The sequence below is a fragment of the Lissotriton vulgaris genome, chromosome 3_1 (genome assembly GCF_964263255.1).
Source record: "Lissotriton vulgaris chromosome 3_1, aLisVul1.2, whole genome shotgun sequence".
Taxonomy (NCBI): Eukaryota; Metazoa; Chordata; class Amphibia; order Caudata; family Salamandridae; genus Lissotriton; species Lissotriton vulgaris.
In genome coordinates, this window is record NC_141689.1 from 2,110,966,769 (window position 1) to 2,110,985,580 (window position 18,812).

An 18,812-nucleotide genomic window follows, 5' to 3' on the forward strand; every position below is an offset into this window, starting at 1 on the left:
TTTCACAGAAGAGGGTATTCAGCAGCTCAAGTGTCTAAAAGCTTTCAATTTATTTCATAATGGCATTAGCATGTAGCTCGTACATGGTCCACTCTTTAGCCCTGCTTGAAATATTTATAACAAAAACTAAGGCAGGTTCTTTATTTGGTGTAGACGTTTGAGGCCATAACAAGAATAATTCTTTGGTGTTATCTCAAAATGAATTGTAGACTTGAATTTGTAGTCTTTCCCAATCAACTTCCATACGCATTTGACCTAATCTTAGGACACCCCCGCGCCGCACGGCCACCAGCTGTCGCGTTTGCCCCCCGCCTGCCACTGCTCTCAGCCTCGCTGAGCCTTCCTCCTCCTAGCCACGCCCCCGCCGTCGCTAGTTGCTCACCCGCATTTCCTTGCTTTTCTGTGTTTTGTAATTGTATTGTAATATAATCTGTATTGTAAATTGCTTGTATTTCTATTTTCGATCCGTTTTGGCCTGTTTTCCCCCCCTGTGCAGTTTCCCCTGCAGAGCGCCCACCCGCCCGCTTCCCGCCGCCGGGAGTGTGGACACGCCCCCTTTTTTCTTCTGTGCCCTCCCCGCTCCCGCCTCCCAGCTGCTCCTCCCTCCCTGCACTTGACCATAAATGATGACCGTGCGGCACAGGTGAGTGTGACCTAATCTTAGGACACCCCTGCGCCGCACGGCCACCAGCTGTCGCGTGTGCCCCCCGCCTGCCACTGCTCTCAGCCTCGCTGAGCCTTCCTCCTCCTAGCCACGCCCCCCGCCGTCGCTAGTTGCTCGCCCGCATTTCCTTGCTTTTCTGTGTTTTGTAATTGTATTGTAATATAATCTGTATTGTAAATTGCTTGTATTTCTATTTTCGATCCGTTTTGGCCTGTTTTCCCTCCCTGTGCAGTTTCCCCTGCAGTGCGCCCACCCGCCCCGCTTCCCGCCGCCGAGAGTGTGGACACGCCCCCTTTTTTCTTCTGTACCCTCCCCACTCCCGCCTCCCAGCTGCTCCTCCCTCCCTGCACTTGGCCATAAATGGCGACCGTGCGGCACAGGCGAGTGTGACCTAATCTTAGGACACCCCCGCGCCGCACGGCCACCAGCTGTCGCGTGTGCCCCCCGCCTGCCACTGCTCTCAGCCTCGCTGAGCCTTCCTTCTCCTAGCCACGCCCCCGCCGTCGCTAGTTGCTCGCCCGCATTTCCTTGCTTTTCTGTGTTTTGTAATTGTATTGTAATATAATCTGTATTGTAAATTGCTTGTATTTCTATTTTCGATCCGTTTTGGCCTGTTTTCCCCCCCTGTGCAGTTTCCCCTGCAGTGCGCCCACCCGCCCCGCTTCCCGCCGCCGGGAGTGTGGACACGCCCCCTTTTTTCTTCTGTACCCTCCCCGCTCCCGCCTCCCAGCTGCTCCTCCCTCCCTGCACTTCGCCATAAATGGCGACCGTGCGCATGCGCAGCGGTGACGCACAGCGGGAGCGCGGATTGTGCGCCGAAGGCGCGCCAAAGGTAAGCCCGTCTGCGCCCGTCCGCGCCCGTCCGCGCCTGGACCGCGCCCAGTGCCAGGACCCCTGGCCTCCGCAGACACCAGTCCAACCGCCGGACCTACAGCGCCACCGAACTCAACGCACTCAACGCCGGCCGATTCCCGGGTTGCTACCGAGCCACCCGAGACGCACCCACGGACCCTTCTGCTGCAACTCCTGCAAGTTCACCTGCATCCGGAACTACACCACTCCAGCAGTGCCCAAGACCTCGACGAGCAACAACAGCAGCAGCCACCTGAAGTGCATCCTGCTCAACACCCGCTCCGTCCACTGACACGCCGTCGAGCTCTGGAACCTGCTCGACACCACAGCCCCAGACGTCGCCTTCTTCACGGAAACCTGGATGAACGCCTCCTCAGCGCCCGACATCGCCATCGCCATCCCGGACGGCTACAAGATCATCCGGAGGGACCGCGTCAACCAGACAGGAGGAGGCATCGCCATCATCCACAGGAACTCCATCCGCATCACGAACAACACCGACGACACCCTCGCACCCGCCGAGCACCTGCACTTCCAGATCCACATCAATCCCAAGACCATCCTCAGAGGCACCCTCATCTACAGACCCCCGGGACCACGCACACAATTCAGCGAGGACATCGCCGACTTCGTCAGCCCGCATGCCCTCCCCTCCGCTGTCTACATCCTCCTCGGGGACCTCAACTTCCACCTGGAGAACAACAACGACCGCAACGCCACCACCCTGCTCGACAACCTCGCTAACCTCGGACTCAAGCAACTGGTGACCACCCCCACCCACTACGCCGGACACACACTCGACCCCTTCTTCTCATCCAGCAAGGACATCGCCTTCAGCCATGCCACCGGACTCCACTGGACGGACCACAGCTGCGTCCACTTCAGCTTCAAAAGGACCACGATCCACCACCAACAGCAACAGGTTGCACGCAGAAGCTGGAACAAGATCACAGCCGACCAGCTCGCGACTTCCCTGAGCAAGAACCCACCCACCAGCGCAACGAACCCCAGCCAAGCGGCCACCAACCTCACGAAGTGGATCAGCGACTGCGCAGACGACCTCGCCCCTCTGAGGACCCCACCTAGCAGACCCGGCAGCAAGAAAGCCCCATGGTTCACCGACGAACTCAAGAGCTCCAAGAAGGACTGCAGAGCCCTTGCGAAAGCCTGGCGCAGAGACCCAACACCGGGCAACATGACTGCCCTCAAGCTCGCCACCCGAAAACACCACCAACTCATCCACGCCACCAAGAAAACTGCATTCAAGGAACGACTGGACAACAACGCACACAACAGCAAGGAACTCTTCAACATCGTCAAAGAGCTCTCCAACCCCAACGCCGTAAACAACGACATCACCCCTTCGCAAGACCTCTGCAACTCCCTCGCCTCCTACTTCCACAACAAGATCGCGGACATACACAACAGCTTTAGCACTCAACCGACGCACGCCACGACCGAACCACCTCCCCCCACCCCCACCCTCCGCGCCTGGACCCCGATCAGCACCGAAGACACCATCCCCACGATGAACTCCATCCACTCCGGATCTCCGACCGACCCTTGCCCTCACCACGTCTTCAACAAGGCTGACGCTGTCATCGCACCCCACCTGCGGGACATCATCAACACCTCCTTCAACACCGCTACCTTCCCGGAGAGCTGGAAGCACGCAGAACTCAGCGCCCTTCTAAAGAAGCCATCAACCGACCTCAAGAACTACCGACCCATCTCGTTGCTCCCGTTTCCCGCAAAAGTCATCGAGAAGACCGTCAACAAGCAGCTGGCCGCCTTCCTCGAGACGAACGGATCGCTCGACCTCTCGCAGTCTGGCTTCCGGGCCAACCACAGCACCGAGACCGCCCTGATCGCAGCAACCGATGACATCCGAGCCCTGCTCGACAACGGAGAAACAGCGGCCCTCATCCTCCTAGACCTCTCCGCGGCCTTCGACACTGTCTGCCACCGTACCCTAGTACAGCGCCTCAGCAACGTCGGAATCCAGGAGAAGGCACTGGAGTGGATCACCTCCTTCCTCGCCGGAAGGACACAGAGAGTCCGCCTCCCCCGTTCAGATCAGAAGCCACCGAAGTCATCTGCGTGGTTCCTCAAGGCTCCTCGCTCAGCCCAACCCTCTTCAACGTCTACATGAGTCCCCTCGCAGCCATTGCACGCCAGCACAACCTCAACATCATCTCCTACGCCGACGACACCCAGCTGATCCTCTCCCTCACCAACTACCCCGCCACCGCCAGAGCCAACCTACACGAAGGGATGAAAGAGGTAGCCAAATGGATGAAGAACAGCCGACTGAAACCGAACTCGGACAAGACGGAAGTCCTCATCCTGGGATCCTCACCCTACGCCTGGGACGACTCCTGGTGGCCCCCCGTCCTAGGCAGCGCACCCAAACCAACAGACCACGCACGCAACCTGGGCTTCATCCTGGACTCCTCCCTCTCCATGACCAGACAAGTCAACGCCGTCTCCTCGTTGTGCTTCAACATCCTACGCATGCTACGCAAGATCTTCCGGTGGATCCCTACCGAGACCAGGAAGACGGTCACCCAGGCCCTCATCACCAGCCGACTGGACTACCGCAACTCCCTCTACGCCGGAACCACCGCCAAACTCCAGAAGAGACTCCAGCGGATCCAGAACCCCTCAGCACGACTCATCCTGGACATCCCCCGGCGCAATCACATCTACGGACACCTGAGAGACCTGCACTGGCTCCCGGTCAACAAGAGAATCACCTTCCATCTCCTCACCCACGCACACAAAGCCCTGCACAACCAAGGCCCAGGATACCTCAACAGCCGCCTCAACTTCTACGCTCCCAAACGCCAGCTTCGATCGACCGGCCATGCCCTCGCCGCCGTCCCCCGCATCCGAAGAGCCACCACAGGGGGGAGGTCCTTCTCCTACCTCGCCGCCAAGACTTGGAACTCCCTCCCGACCCACCTCCCCCTGACCCAGGACCACCTCGCCTTCAGGAAGCAGCTCAAGACCTGGCTGTTCGAGCAGTAGCGGACCCCCCTCCCCTAGCGCCTTGAGACCCTCCGGGTGAGTAGTGCGCTATACAAATGCTTTGATTGATTGATTGATTTGGCACATATGAAGTTAGAGGTCCAAAATGTTGTCATTGAAGCTGCTTTAAAAGCCTCTCATGTTCAGGGTCAAATTGTATATGAATCCAAAGACAGTGTTGCATTGTAAGTCGCAACAAGATCTTTAGGGATTTTTGGTGCATTAAAAATGTCAGTTGTGGACTTAGTGTGTAGATCATTAAATGAAATAGGACTGACAGAGCTTTGAACAGAACCAGGATGTATTAGTAAGGTTACCCTAAGTATTGGCACTATTTTCGACTGTGGACCCAAGTACCATTTGCAATTTATATTTTTGGTTACCTCTGCTATAAATTCATTTTGGGGAAGGGATCAGAGTTTTTGTGACTTGGAATAGGATGAAAATTGAATCATTTTTTAAATGTTCTCATCCCATATATCGCAGACTGAGATGTTGCTGATTTAAACCATTCCTAAGAAATGTGAATCTAAGAATGTGGAATGAGGCTTTAAATAAGTGCACGTGTATTGATAATAGATCTGTTCAAATTCATAATGATATTTTTTGTTTTAAAGCATGGCAATGTGAGTAATTATTACATTCTGAGCAGGTCTCAATGAACTCTGTGGTTTTTAGGTTACAGCCTACCCGTTGGCGTAGCTGTGTGGTATGCAAACGATATCTTGGGAGTTTATGAAATTTGACCTGGAAATGCATTTTGCCTGTTCCTTGCCATTAGCTTTGTGGTTTGTAACTCACGTTTTCTTGCTTCTCATTTTCAGACTTAGGCTGTAAAACTTCACCTCCTCCTTCACATGCTAAAACCTTAGTTGCCTGTATTCTTCCGAGATCTCCCTTTCTGTAAATATTGTTCTTATCTCGTCACATTTGCTGGGCATGCAGATGCCGAAGTCAAATGTCAAGCTGTGTCTTCCAAAAAGGCTCTGCTTTTGGCTTACTTCAATGTGAGAGCATTTATAGGAAAGAGGAATGCAGATTAGTCTCCGCATTGAGCCTATTGGTGCCCCTCCTATGCTCCATTTACGAGACTGTAACACAACCCTTAAATGGCGCATCATGTAACCTGCAGAGGACAGATTTTTTTTTTATTGGGCACGGAGAGATGAGTGGCTTGTGTTTTTTTGGGGGGGGTTTGCACTCTGTGACTTCTGTCCTCGTTGATTCTTCACTCTTTAATATTTGTCAAATTACCCTGTAATAGTTTTCTAAAAGATTCTTTGAGCTTTATTTGCACTGTACAGAACATTCTCTCTATGGGTTTGCATTTTCATGCTACAGCCTTTTCATGCTACAGCCAACATTAATTGAAACTGTTGTGTGAAATGGCCGTGTGCTTTAAGTGGGAAAGTCATTTGTAAATCTAAGCGAGGTCATGTGTAAACCTACCTATTAAATGGGGATAATACATATGTCAAAGAAATCTATATGCAACCTGCATCACGGATTCAAATCAAAACATGCTGACTCAGCATTTCATGCTTATGAGGTTGATTAAACGGATATACTAGTGAACTCTGCAGCAGTAATTCATTTTATTTGTACTGCCTTTAAGCTGGAAGACCCCAGCACGCTCCATGAACAAACAAAGTATTATTTTTAATAATACAACAAAAGCTTGATAAGGAGTGTTGCAGTCATGGTGCTTCCTCTTAACCATGATGATAGCAAATATGGGAGCGACTGAGCAACAAATGCGAAAGTAAAAATCGATTGGTGGTTTCACTGTAAGCTACCAGTTGAGTTTTGATGAGTATGAGGTAACTTTTAGGCGCTGGACACTGATTGTAGCGCTCCATAATGGAAGGCACAACAGGCAAATGAGGATGGCAAAAGGAAGACAAGGGTACTTGGTGGGAGAAAAGAAGAAGTGATAGAAACAGTGGTAATCTGCTTATAAACAGGTTTGACAAAGTAAACGTGGCTCCATTAGCATACTCCCAAACTTTTTTTCAGAATTCTTTGAGCAGAGCGAGAAACAGGTTACAGCAACGCCAGATGGAAGCAGGCATGAAGCAGAAGCAAAACACTTCTCATGACATAGTTAAAGAGCACTGTGATCAATTAATTCCCCACTGCCACTGCGCATGGTGCTATACACCAAACAATGATATCTCGCTCAAAGAAGAAATGTGCACCACCACTCACATGGAATCAGGTGAAAAACCAACCTCCTCCAGAGATTCAACTTTAATAAAATCTGACAGAGAAGGGAAGTCTAGAGCTGCAGACATGAACTTAAGTGTATTCACCTTAGCGGAAATTATCTCCCTTCTAAACACACAGATACACTAAATTGCCATCTAGAACAAGCATTTGCAAAGCCAATAGGTCCCACCTGTGTGAGTTCTTTTGGCTTTGTCGATGTTTCTTAACCATGTTGCAACATGGCTGACAGTAAAGAAAAAAGGCTGAATGACACAGCCAGCGTGGAATTAAAAATGTTTTTACTTTCACCCATGCTGCACTGAAGCCAGCGCGGCTGTACAATATGGCTAACAAAATATTAACGAAGCCAACAGATCTTGCATAGGCAAGACCTATTGGCTTTGCCAATGTTTCTTACTTTTTTGTGATGTTCTGTGAATGCTGCTATATTATATCCTTTAATGTGTGTAAAGATTTCAATTACATTTTGCCATATGATTGCTTGTGTGTTTTATGAGGAATGGTATTTTTCTAAACAAACGAACAAGAGTGTAATAAAAGCTGTTCATTGTCGATAAGCCTCATTTTCTTATATTGTAGCCTAAACATGTGTGTTCAATTGATATTGCAGGAAGCTGCTACCCGTGCCCTGAAACCGTGGATGTAAAATGCAATTGTGGTAAAACTGCAATCTCAGTGCCTTGTGGTAGAGAACGCACTACAAAACCACCCAAATGTAAAGAGTTTTGCAGGTTGGTGAAGATGTTACACTTGTAACTAATTTCAAGGTGTTATTTTGTGTTACTCCTGAATGAACAAACAGTACTGCTGTGCTAAGTGTGTACATTTTTCAAGCCAGAGACATTTATTTGTTTATTGACTGTTTTTGTGTACTTTGACGAGCATTAGGTGAGTGAACCTAGCCGGCTGGCAGTAGAGGTGTGTATGTAGCACCTACTCGTTTTCAATATGGCTGTTTATAGGAGGCTGATCTTGTTACTGTTGTTCTGTTTGGAGTATTGTCCAGATATTTAGTACTTTCTTAGTGAAGGGAAGGTTATATTAAGAACACTTGTAAGTGCACTTCTACAGTTTGTTTGGTGTTTTGAACTGTGGTGGCTCTTTCCATACAGATCTGCTGTTTTCAGTTGTTTGCTGCGTTTGCCTGCATTTGTTTGTTTTTGATTACCAAAGCTTGTTTGTACAAAGTATTACTTGGCAAATAAAAGTGTTGAATTCAGTTATGGACGTTTGCATTCTTTTATGTGTACTGATGTTTTTTTGTTTGTTTTGCTTGTTTTCCTTTACTTTGGTTAGTGCTTGTTCATCAGCCAGCTTAAGTGACGTAAGCACACTGGCTTCTGTGGAGTTTTGAGCCCAGGAGAGTGTGGGATGTCTATGCTGTCTTGTACTCAGTAGTTCTAGGATGTATGTTTGTTTCTGGTGGATGCTTCTCATTGCAAACTCCTCACGTTGTGAATAATCTGCAGGTGCCAGACTGGATCCGGAAACCTTAAGAGCAGTTTTAGCATCCAGTTAGGGTGCTTCGTGCAGCTCCACGCTGAGGTTACTCACTCCAAAAATGACAAACAGAGCCACATATAAGCACCACCCATGTGCACTGATGTCAGTTACTTTCTTTAAGCGTCTTCAGATGAGAACCAGATTAAATGTAGCCAGTGTGCAAGGAAAATATCACCCCCTAAAACCACAGGTTTCAAACCGTGCAGAGACTGTCACCGACAGATGTCTGTGATGCACCCTCACAGGTGCGGTTTGTGGTGGCTGGGGTCAGACCACAACTTCATGGCCTTTGGGGATTGTGCCCGGAAGAACCCGATAGCCATATGAGACCACAAAGCCAAACTCTATGTTGACGAGCACAAGAAGTCTCCGCACAGTGATTGGTCGAAGTCAAAAGGAAGGTCCTGTTCCGACCCCTGAAGTCATTCCCACAGCAGGTCATAGTTGTGGTCAAAGTCTTTGAGTAAGTTGAAGAAGAAACACAAAAAATGTAAGTGAAAAATGGCCCCTTCCCGCCACTTCTGAACTCCTGAGAGAACGCCAGGGCATCAATGTGCCTTCCAGTCCGTCTGCCGATCCATATCGGAGCAGTTTCAGAGTTCTGACGTAACCTGAGTTCACAGGTACTTTTGCAATGTTGCAGCATGTAAAAGACTTTTGAGAGGCGATGCCTCTGTTTTTCGTGACTTTACTGGTTCCCTCTGATGCTTTGCCAGGCTCCAAGGCTCTGCAGTTGCCCCAAGTTGGACTTCTGGCAGGGGCTCCCCCTTAGGCGATGTGTATGCACTTCGACCCTTAGCGTGCTAGCACCAACTCTGGTGCCTGCTTTGGCTCCGACTATCTCCTGCGTCAGTCTCACATCAACGTCACGTCAGGGTATGTAGCCAATTGAGCTATCCGAGGCAACAGAAGTAGTGCCCTGCCCCAATTAGCACACAACTACTTGGCACCCCCTCCGATAGCATGCCCTTACCACATGGTAGGGGCCAGACTTTACATAATCTTTTTGGCACCGATTCTGAAAACGACATCTGATCGTGGGACAATTATTTTCCCCATTATTTTTTTATTTTCTAATATATTTTTCATCAGTTTTACTCCTCAACAGGTGCAGTACAGATGAGAATTTGCATTTAACATTTATACAAGCATTACAGTTCAGGGCTCAGTATGATTCTGTCCCCGCAGGAGTAACAGCCACATTAGCAATAGGCAGTCAGGAGCAAACTGTGGCATTAAACAGAAGAAACAGCATAACGAAATAAAAAAAGAAAAGCCTGGCAGTACTATAGAAATGAAAGTGTTATAGGCTAGTGCAAGAGGGCCCCCATCCCCGGGAACCTATCCTCTTAGCAGTTTCCCCCTTCACACAAGCAAAATCATCACACCGATCACTCTGCTCTGGGGGAGACGGTTGCCCGTCAATGTCACATACCCATGGATATCAAAGTGTCAAGAGGCGGGCCATCGAGGGTATGGGTGAAACCGCCCCAGTCAGCACCTATGGGATGCTTGTGAAGCCCCCTATGTTCTTTGGCGTGAAGGGCAGCACCTCCAGCTTTCACCCACCTGCTAAGCTCAGCCTTCCAGTGAAAATGAGGTGGCCCCACAGCAGACTTCCAGTGCATCGCTATGGCCCAGCTTGCCAGCATCAGTCCTAGATTCGTAAACCTGGTCTCTTTCAACCACACACGCAAATACAGAAGGCATAAGGAATTTCACAACCCAAGCTCATCCTTGCAACATGACACTACAAAACTCAGAAGGTGGGTCTCTTTCAACCCGCACCCATTCCACCCTAGGGTATCTTGTAAGCAAAGCAAAAATATGACTCGCAACCCACACTCCGATCAGGCTCGGGCATCTTGTGACCAAGGAAAAGCAAAGAAAGGGGTATCTCTTAAGCCACGCTCAGCCACGCTTAGGTCATGCTGTGGCCAAAGAAAAGCAAAGAAAAGGGTACCGCTCAACCCATACTCACACATGACAACAGTGGGCAAGCAACGATCATGCATAACAAAATGCTCACTACAGCAGTAGGCAGAGGTAATCTCTCACCCTTACTCATCCAAACAGGATACTACATAAACTTGAACTCTCTAGGCAGAGGTAATCTCTCACCCCCCCTCACCCTAACAGGATACTACATAAACTTGAACTCAGCATAAGGACCTCTGTAAGTAAAGAATGTAAAATCTCAGTCACACCTAAGGACGTGAGGATGCTCACATCAGGACAGGATCCGCACCCTTCACTACTCCTTCCGTAGTCAGAGGAACACATATGTACAAGGCCTGCACAAGCATCTACACATTGGCAAAAGTACCCCATGGCATACCTAACCCACCCTTAATGAACAAATACATTTTCACATCAAATTAATACTAGCACGTAGATATACAGTGGCATGCATAAAACAGTAGCCCTCAGTAAAACCCAAGATCACCTGTGAGCAACCTCTCACCCGAAACACTTCTAAGTACACCTCTCATAAGAAATAGACACCAAAGTCCATCTGAAAAGAAAATAAATCAAAATAAATAAAGTGGTCACCGTGGTCTGCGTTAATAATTTCCTGCAAAGTTCAGCCCCTTACAAGACAGAGCTTGATTTACACACCTCCAGGCTGTACTCCGATTCATAGCACTGCTTGAATGATGAGGACTGCTTTCTCCCAAACTGCTAGGATCATCAATTAGCATTAATCTGTAAACATAAGAAGTTTCAACGCCCTCACTTTTCAGTTGACTGCAGGCTTACTCACCACAATGCTTTATAACGCAGTATAATTCAAATCCAACCTTGTTGGTACCAGAATCAAAATACTGAGAAGAGACACTGATGGGGCTTCAGGGCGTTATTTCTTTTCTTTTTTCTTAAACTAAAAGCTCTCTTCTTCTTCTTTCTCACTAGTAGACTTTATCCTCTTTGTTATCGTTTTTGTACTTTGTTTCATGTAGACTTGACCTCTTCACACGTTGGTAAGTTCTCCAGTCGTCGCCATTGGTGTAATCAAAGAACGATCCTCTGTAGGCAGGCCGCATAGGTTTTATGATGAAGTTTATTTGAAGATACTAGTCTCTGTTCCAGGTTACAGATTTAATGTACATGCCATATCGATGCCCCACCAGGAGCAGGCTCCTGCTGCTCAGCCTGCTCTCTCTAACTGATCCCTCAGGCAAACATAAACATCCTGTAACATCACACACAGAGGTTGAGCAGAAGGTAACAGCAACGAGGGAGATAATGCATTATATCTAATACAGAATATAACAAGTCTGTCAACATGAAGATGGTACCTCCTATTAATAGGCAGGTTTCCTATCGCCATTGTCCTACACCTGGGAATCCTATCTTCCTAACCCAACATCCCACTCTGGAAAGTCTTGTGGTATCCATGTCCCCACGCAGGGTCACCCCAATTCCTTCTCTACCACTCCTCCTGGCTGTGAGTGCAAAAGAATAGGCACTTTTGGTAAAAGAATTTTCACTTCCACAAGCATTATTCTGAAATCAGCCAATCCTAGTTGACTCCTCTGCAGTTATTTCCATATCATTTGGGATACGGTGGCTCACATTTGTATGGCTGTTTAGACAGCTTTTGGGTGTCTTTATTGCAGGCTATTCAGAAAGGTTGCGATTTGTCAAGATTTGTGGTACACGCAGGGCTGGACGCGACTGATTCGGACGTGTCATGGGTACCATTGTGGCCTAAGGGGTCATGCCTGGATGAGGTTTGTTGACTTCTCGGGGGATATGTAAGAATCTTGAATCAACATAATATTTGCTGGCTCTCACCTTTTTAGTGATAAAGTGAATGCAACCTTAAAGCTCTTAAGGATAGCAGAGCCACATGGGTCTTTCTGCTCCCACTTGGCAATTCCACCAACATTCTTAACCTCTCCAAGACTACAGTCGAGGCTTTCCCATCTGTCAATGCCAGATTCCGCCCTCCCAATTTCCCCCCCCCCCCAACCCCCAACACAACAGCCTTTTCAGCTAGTTCGTGGCAGCGGCTGTGGCTCTCAAAGACAGCATGGACCACATATGACTCGGACCCCTGCTCCTCGATCAAGCAAAACCACTAAATCATTTAAGCGTGTGACCATGCCAGCACACAACTACCCTGTTTGAGGCTGGATCCGATATTTCCTCCATGGGTGTCAAGTCATCACGACAGATGAGTGGGTCCTTCAAATTGTCCCATAGGGCTATGCCTTTCCATTCCTTTATACCTCGCTGCACCTTCCAGCACCTTCAGGGCAACTGATGAGGATCACCTGTCTTATGGTAGGAAGCAAAGGCCCTTTTGGCCAAAGTGGCCATTGAGACGTTTCTGGCCTCGGAAGTAGGAACAATGTGTACTCCTGCTAGTTCCTTGTGCTGAAGAAGGATGGAGCATTCGTCCTGTTTTAGGTCTTCACCCTCTCAGCGCCTTCCTATGAAAGGACAAATTCAGTGTGCTCACGCTAGCTGTTAGACCCCCAGATCATCCTGAGACATATATCTGTGCCTTGCTAGACAAATAATCACTTAAAGGAAAAGGTGATCGATTGGAAAGTCGCTCCTGGTATCAACTTTGGCATGATAAGATTTCCAAGATAGCCACTAATCTTTGGATCGTCTCTGCGGTCTAGTTGTTATCTATCAAGCTCTTGGAACCTTGGTGAGCGCATGCTGCTATAGAACTGCAGACTTCACTGAGGTTTTTCCCGGTATCGGTACTTACTTGTAGAGCTCCGTTAAATTCCTGTGAATTCTCCAAGAGTTCGACGGTAGTGCGTTGCAGGTTCTGCTATAATCCTGAAGTCCGTCGGGTTTAAGGTATCAGCTTAAATGTCCGCACGTTCAAGTCTGCGAAATTCAAATTTCCCTGACAAGAAGGCTTCATGTGAGATTCCAGTCAGTCTGACGAATCCTTGAGGCTTCCCAGTATATTCCGTTACAGAAGAAAAGACAGAGAACTCGCTTGACAAATGCTATCGTCAAGGAATGAAGACCTTCAGCTAGGTTATTTCTAAATGTTAAATAGCTACTTGTGTTGAGATAAACAATTAATTTAGAAAGAATTGAGAATGCTATGGAGAACATTGTAAAATACAGTTAATTTACATATATGTTATACTTACCTCAAGTGAAGAATCCTGGATAACCTAGAAAGAAAATAAGAAGACCGTTAATAACAGCACTATTGTATAACTACTACAGAAGAGAGTTAATAAAATAAGTTAGCACTAAGGAAAACTTAGAGTAGCCAGCCTGTGTAAAACAGAACAGACAGAGAATATATCTGAGAAAAGAATTAAAACCAGAAGTAGGAGAGATGCTCAGTGTTCAGGAAAATTTGTTTCCATAGGTCATCCTCAACTACAGTCGCTGGAAAGCAGAACAGAATAGAGGAAGAAACTGGAAGCTAGAATTCCTGGACGGCCTCTTCTTATTTGTTATTTTATCCAATTTCCTCCTCTGAAATCTTTGGGAGATAAGATTTAGTATCGTCTCCAGGGAGTGCCTGAGAGGAAGTTCAGAAGAGAGCAACTTCTGTTCCTGTGCAAGTCAGAGAAGGAGAAGCACTACCTTGACACTAGCCCAGTTCCTGTCTGTCCTTGAGACTGCATTGGACTTGCAGGACGCTTTTTTTTACATCCCTGTCCTGCAGGCCACATCCACTACCTGTGGATTACTGTACGCCAGGGGCATTTTCAGTTTACAGTGCTTCCCTTTGGTTTCACCAGTGCCTCTCATAAGACTTACGGGCTCGTTCCACCAGAGTCAAAGCCGCTACCATTGCATTGGCGCTTGTAGAACCTGCTTTTGACATTTGCCAGGCAGCTAAAGGGTCTTCGTTACACACATTCATGAAGCACTCCTGCATTGACAATCAAGTCAGTTGAAAGGGGTATTTTGCCTGCTCGCTGCTGCAAAACATTTTAGTATGGTCACAGATGCACCTTCTTGAGAGACACTGCTATGGTATTGATTCACAAGGTCTGCGATTAGAAGTATTCATCAGAAGAACAAATTAAGTACCTTTGGTAATGATCTTTATGGTGGATACTCTAAGTGCAGATTCCTACCCGACCCGTACACTGACCCATTGTGTGAACTGGTCTCTCTTTCATTTAAAAAGTCCCAATTTAAAGACCTGCACTCTGGTTATGCCGATGGGCTCTGCGTCTGAGGACCTGGACAGCTTAGAAAGCAACTGACATCAGCCTGCTTGGGTGGTGCTTATATGCAGCTCCACACATCACTTCCGGAAAGGAATGATGTCAGTGCGGAGTTGCATACTGCAACCAAGTGGTGCACATGAGAACTAATTAAAAGATTTTGCATTCAGTGGGATGACTAGGGATTATTCAAGCGGTGAGGAATCTGCGGTTAGATGGAGTATCCACCAGAAAGATCGTACCAAAGGTAGGTAACTTGTTCATTTGGATAGTAGACCAAAATATTTGGGATTTTGAAGATTCATTTTTAAGTTTTTTTGCTGTTCTTTTAGTGTTTAGCGATGTTATCTGGCTTTTCTATATATACCGTAAAAGAAGAGAAAAGTTACCTGCAGTGTACCATTAGATAAATGTCTGCATGCCAGCAGACCGAGACCTGTAACCTTTTAGCTGTCTTTGGTCCTCTTGTCTGCGATAAAAGTCTAAAAACAAGTTTTGATGATTACTAAAGACAGCAAGGTAACTTGGTAATAGGGCGTCTGATTGGTACAACTAAGTGATGCTGGTATCAAAAGAATTATCTGAATATAGTGTTGCAAAACGTTTTGAGAAAATTCAACACTGTGATCCCTTCATTTTTCACTAAAGTTGGTGTTTTTGGCTGCTATACTTTTTTCAGTACCCTTTTTGCGTAAAGGAGGTTTAAAAAAAAAAGTGTATAACCAATTTTATTGAAAGTTTTGTGGCAGGACACAGCATCACACAGTGCAATGTATAATCATAATACATGTATGACATAGCAACAAGTCCAAACATTAAGGGTAAAGGAGTTTTAAAACATTTATCACGTGGCATGTTTGTCGTGAGATCTATGCTGGGACACTGTTTTATATAGTTTTTACTGTAGTCCGAATTGATTCAGTGGTTGTTTCTGTTATTCAGAAACTCATGGGAATCGTAGTATGAAGCTTTGGGAACTGAAAGCCTGGAGCCAATATCTATTGATGCCAAGAAATGTAAATGTTAAATATGTTATTGTTTTGCCACTCTTCTGTTTAAACAGTGTTGTTCCCATACTTTTTTTGTGTTTGTAAAACAATGTTCATTTCCCCACAGCAATCCCCCTACCTGCCATCACAATGTTCGTGAAAGGCACAGATGCCACTTTGGTCCTTGCCCTCCATGTCGCCAGTCCTGCCAGAAGGTCCTACAGGCGTGCAGGCACCTGTGTCCAGCCCCTTGCCACGATGAAGCACTTGTCAAGCAAACTAGCCTGGTAAGGAATGGTCTTGGATTTCTCAAGTCCCGTTCTCTGCCTTCTACGAACAGCAGAAACGTCTCAGCCCCCGATCTGATGCAGGAAACTCCAGGAACAAGTGTCAGTTTGGAGGGCTATGAATCATATATGTGTATATATATATATATATATATATATATATATACTATATATTTACCACGCTCGTTACTTGTGTATTTCCCGCTGCTGCTCCTGAACAGAGGGCGCGTCGTCTTTTGCGGACCACTCAAGCAAGCACGGTCCGGTTTAAATCGCCAAACTGCCCTCGTATGCAAAGGATGACGACGCCTTGTCTTGAACCAGTATTGATTTATTAGTCAGCTGTGGGATGCATTTCGCCTGTCCTGCAGGCTTGCTCACCAACACAATCAATAAAGTTTTCAACCACTTTAAATTCAAATGTGTGCGGTGCCACATGTGAAACTACTCAATTAGTGTATTAGAAGGCAAACGGCAAACTTGTAGTTTTTGCAATTCAAAACACAGTGGTGAGGTTCCGTGACAATTGTAAGTGGTGTTTTCGACTCGCACGAATATGGTCGAGTCTGGTATCTATGAACCGCAAATGACGAGTTTAGTAAGTGTGCGCAGTTTCCCTGTGCTAACTTAAACCGTTCGTTTGTTATGTGGGTTTTTCATCTGTACCCACGGGTTCCATCTTAGATACGGCATCCATTTTGTCTCTTGCCCTCAAGTAGCCAGCGAACGGACGCTGTCCGCTTCGCGACCCTGGGACTCCCAAGATATTTGCGGAAGACACATGTTCTTTGTAAGTGTCTTTATGACGAGGGGGATGCTACTGTAAAGCAGATGGTGCCGCTCGAGGCTCATCTTGCCGCACGGACTTATTGTCTCAGCCGTGCATCTCATTAGGCACGTCCCTTTGATGCCTGTATCTCGTGTTTCCCGATACCTCCCCTTTTACACCCTTTCCGATCTCCCCACTGTCTCCGTCTTCCTCTGCACCTGTCCTTGTTCCTATTTCGATCTGTTTTACTGCTGATTGGAATTCGCTAATGGTGGGAAGATGGGTTTTTACAGTTGGGAAATCACCAAATGTTTCCGCACTTATGCTCCGGACCTCATGTGTATCAAAGTGACCAAAGCTACCCCTCTGGGGGATAATGGTGGGAACCGGGTTGTAAACTTTTGTGTGTCATGTTGTCCTATGGGTAAAAACTGTATAAAAGGAGCGATCCACAGAACCAATTTGAAGCAGTCTCCCCGAACTACACTCGATGTACTTCCTGTGATTTCTGTGTTCCCTGCAGCAAATAAACCTTGAATCTTTGACGCCGAAGGAAGTGTCCCGTGTCTCTGTCCTTCGTACGCCGGAGCAGGTTACCCACGAAGGTTTCAGGTGTTGTGCCCTGGCACCGCTGGGTATTAAAGAACCCAGTCCTTCAGTTGGCGCCCAACGTGGGGCTGCATCAGTGGTACCGGTCCAAGCCCGACGATCGTGAGGAACTTTGTGTGAAATCTCCGAGGGAAGGTGCACTCCGCTTCATCGATCCTGTTGTCGAAACAAGTGGCCCGAAGACTTTTCCCGCGAAGATTCCCGCCTCCTGACGGCTGCGACGGACTGCTGCCCTGACTGTAGACCTGTTTTGGCGCCTGGCGTAGACCTTGGTATAGCGAGACGGTTGACGGGCCTTCCTGGTGACGCCATCGATCTTTGAGTTAAGTATTTGTGGGTCGCTCCCAGAGTTCTTGGTTGTTGACACTTTAGCGAGTGTTTTTGTTGTTAACGCTGTGTGAGTGTTTTTGTCGGTGACACTTTGCTAGCGTACTTTGTTGTGTTGTTTGACGACTGCAGCCGCCAAAAACCGAGGGTTTTGTTCTTTGCTGGGACTTGGTAAATCCCGTAACCCTTGAAGTTTGTGAAACTCGGCTAGTGTGCAAGATGCCTGGCCGCAGTACTTTGTTTAGTTGTTTCAGGCCTTGTGGTACGGATTCCCGACTGGAGGACTCGTGTCCGATACCTCCAGTTGGAACTCCCACGTATGAACTATACAGCAAACATGGGCTAGGCCCGATTACTTTTAATGAATACTGGATCAAATATACAAAGAAAGATGGTGACCTTCGTTGGCCACCACATGGTAGCTTCGAGGCACCGATCTTGGATAATCTAGAGGTTAAATTGTTCGCGAAAAAGTCAAGGCCGGCCATGTTTGATGCCTTTCGGTTGTGGCGTAAAGAAGCCCGACAGAAAGAAATCAGACAGACTAAACGAAATCAGCGAGATAGTGCTGGTACCATTGTAAAGAAAGCAGAGCAGTTCCAGCATGATAAGGAGGTTAGGGAAAAGGAAGTGTTTGACAGATTACAGCGTATGACCGTAGATAAATGTTATCCCGCTTTGCCTACGGAGTCGGAAAAGAAGGAAGAGGCAGTTGAGGATCCTTTAATGTCTTATCTTATGAAGTCGCCACCTCCGTACGTACAGGGTACCACAGCCCCTGTGATTCCCCCTGTACCTGTTCCTGCACCTATTCTTCCTTTGCCTGTTCCTCAACCTGCACCCGTTCTTCCGACTGTTCCTGCTCCTTCCTCTGTTTCTATTCCTACCGCTCCTCCGCTTCCACATACTCCTGCTCACGCCACTGCTCCTGTTTTGTTAACCCCTGTTGTTGTTTCTGCCTCTACCCCTTCACTTGTTAGTCCTGTGTCCTATACTTCTCCCTCTACTCGTAGTCGTAATTCTCCTCTTGCGGCTAGCTTCTTTCATTCACTCGGACCTGTTCTTGGGTCCGCTGGTTCAGATGGTCCTCAGAGACGTAGTCAGCTTCCTGGTAATAGGGAACGTGCTTCGCTATACAATATGGCGATGGGTTGGATGACGCACCCCCTTAGAAATCCACCACGTGTTGTGCTCGACACGTTTTGTCAGTTCAATATACCAACCCAAAGATTTGTGTTTGAGGAAATGTGTAAGGTTCTTCGTGATCAGATATCGGCTGACGCACCTGACGAGGTGCTGACCGCGTTGTCTGATCTACAGCTTCAGTTCTCGACTGGACTGATAGTGGATACCAATGTTCGACGTGCTGTTGAACGGTTGCTA

The 18,812-nt window shown here is 47.5% G+C and overlaps 1 protein-coding gene across 1 annotated transcript in view; it reads left to right on the top strand.

The window, feature by feature from the left end:
- The window catches only part of NFXL1 (nuclear transcription factor, X-box binding like 1), a 680,877-nt gene that overhangs the window by 345,547 nt on the left and 316,518 nt on the right, over positions 1-18,812 (top strand). Inside the window, exons 13-14 of the mRNA XM_086962681.1 lie at positions 7,386-7,506; positions 15,565-15,724. Of these exons, the coding sequence (XP_086818807.1) occupies positions 7,386-7,506; positions 15,565-15,724 (281 nt within the window). The remainder of the gene's footprint in view (positions 1-7,385; positions 7,507-15,564; positions 15,725-18,812) is intronic.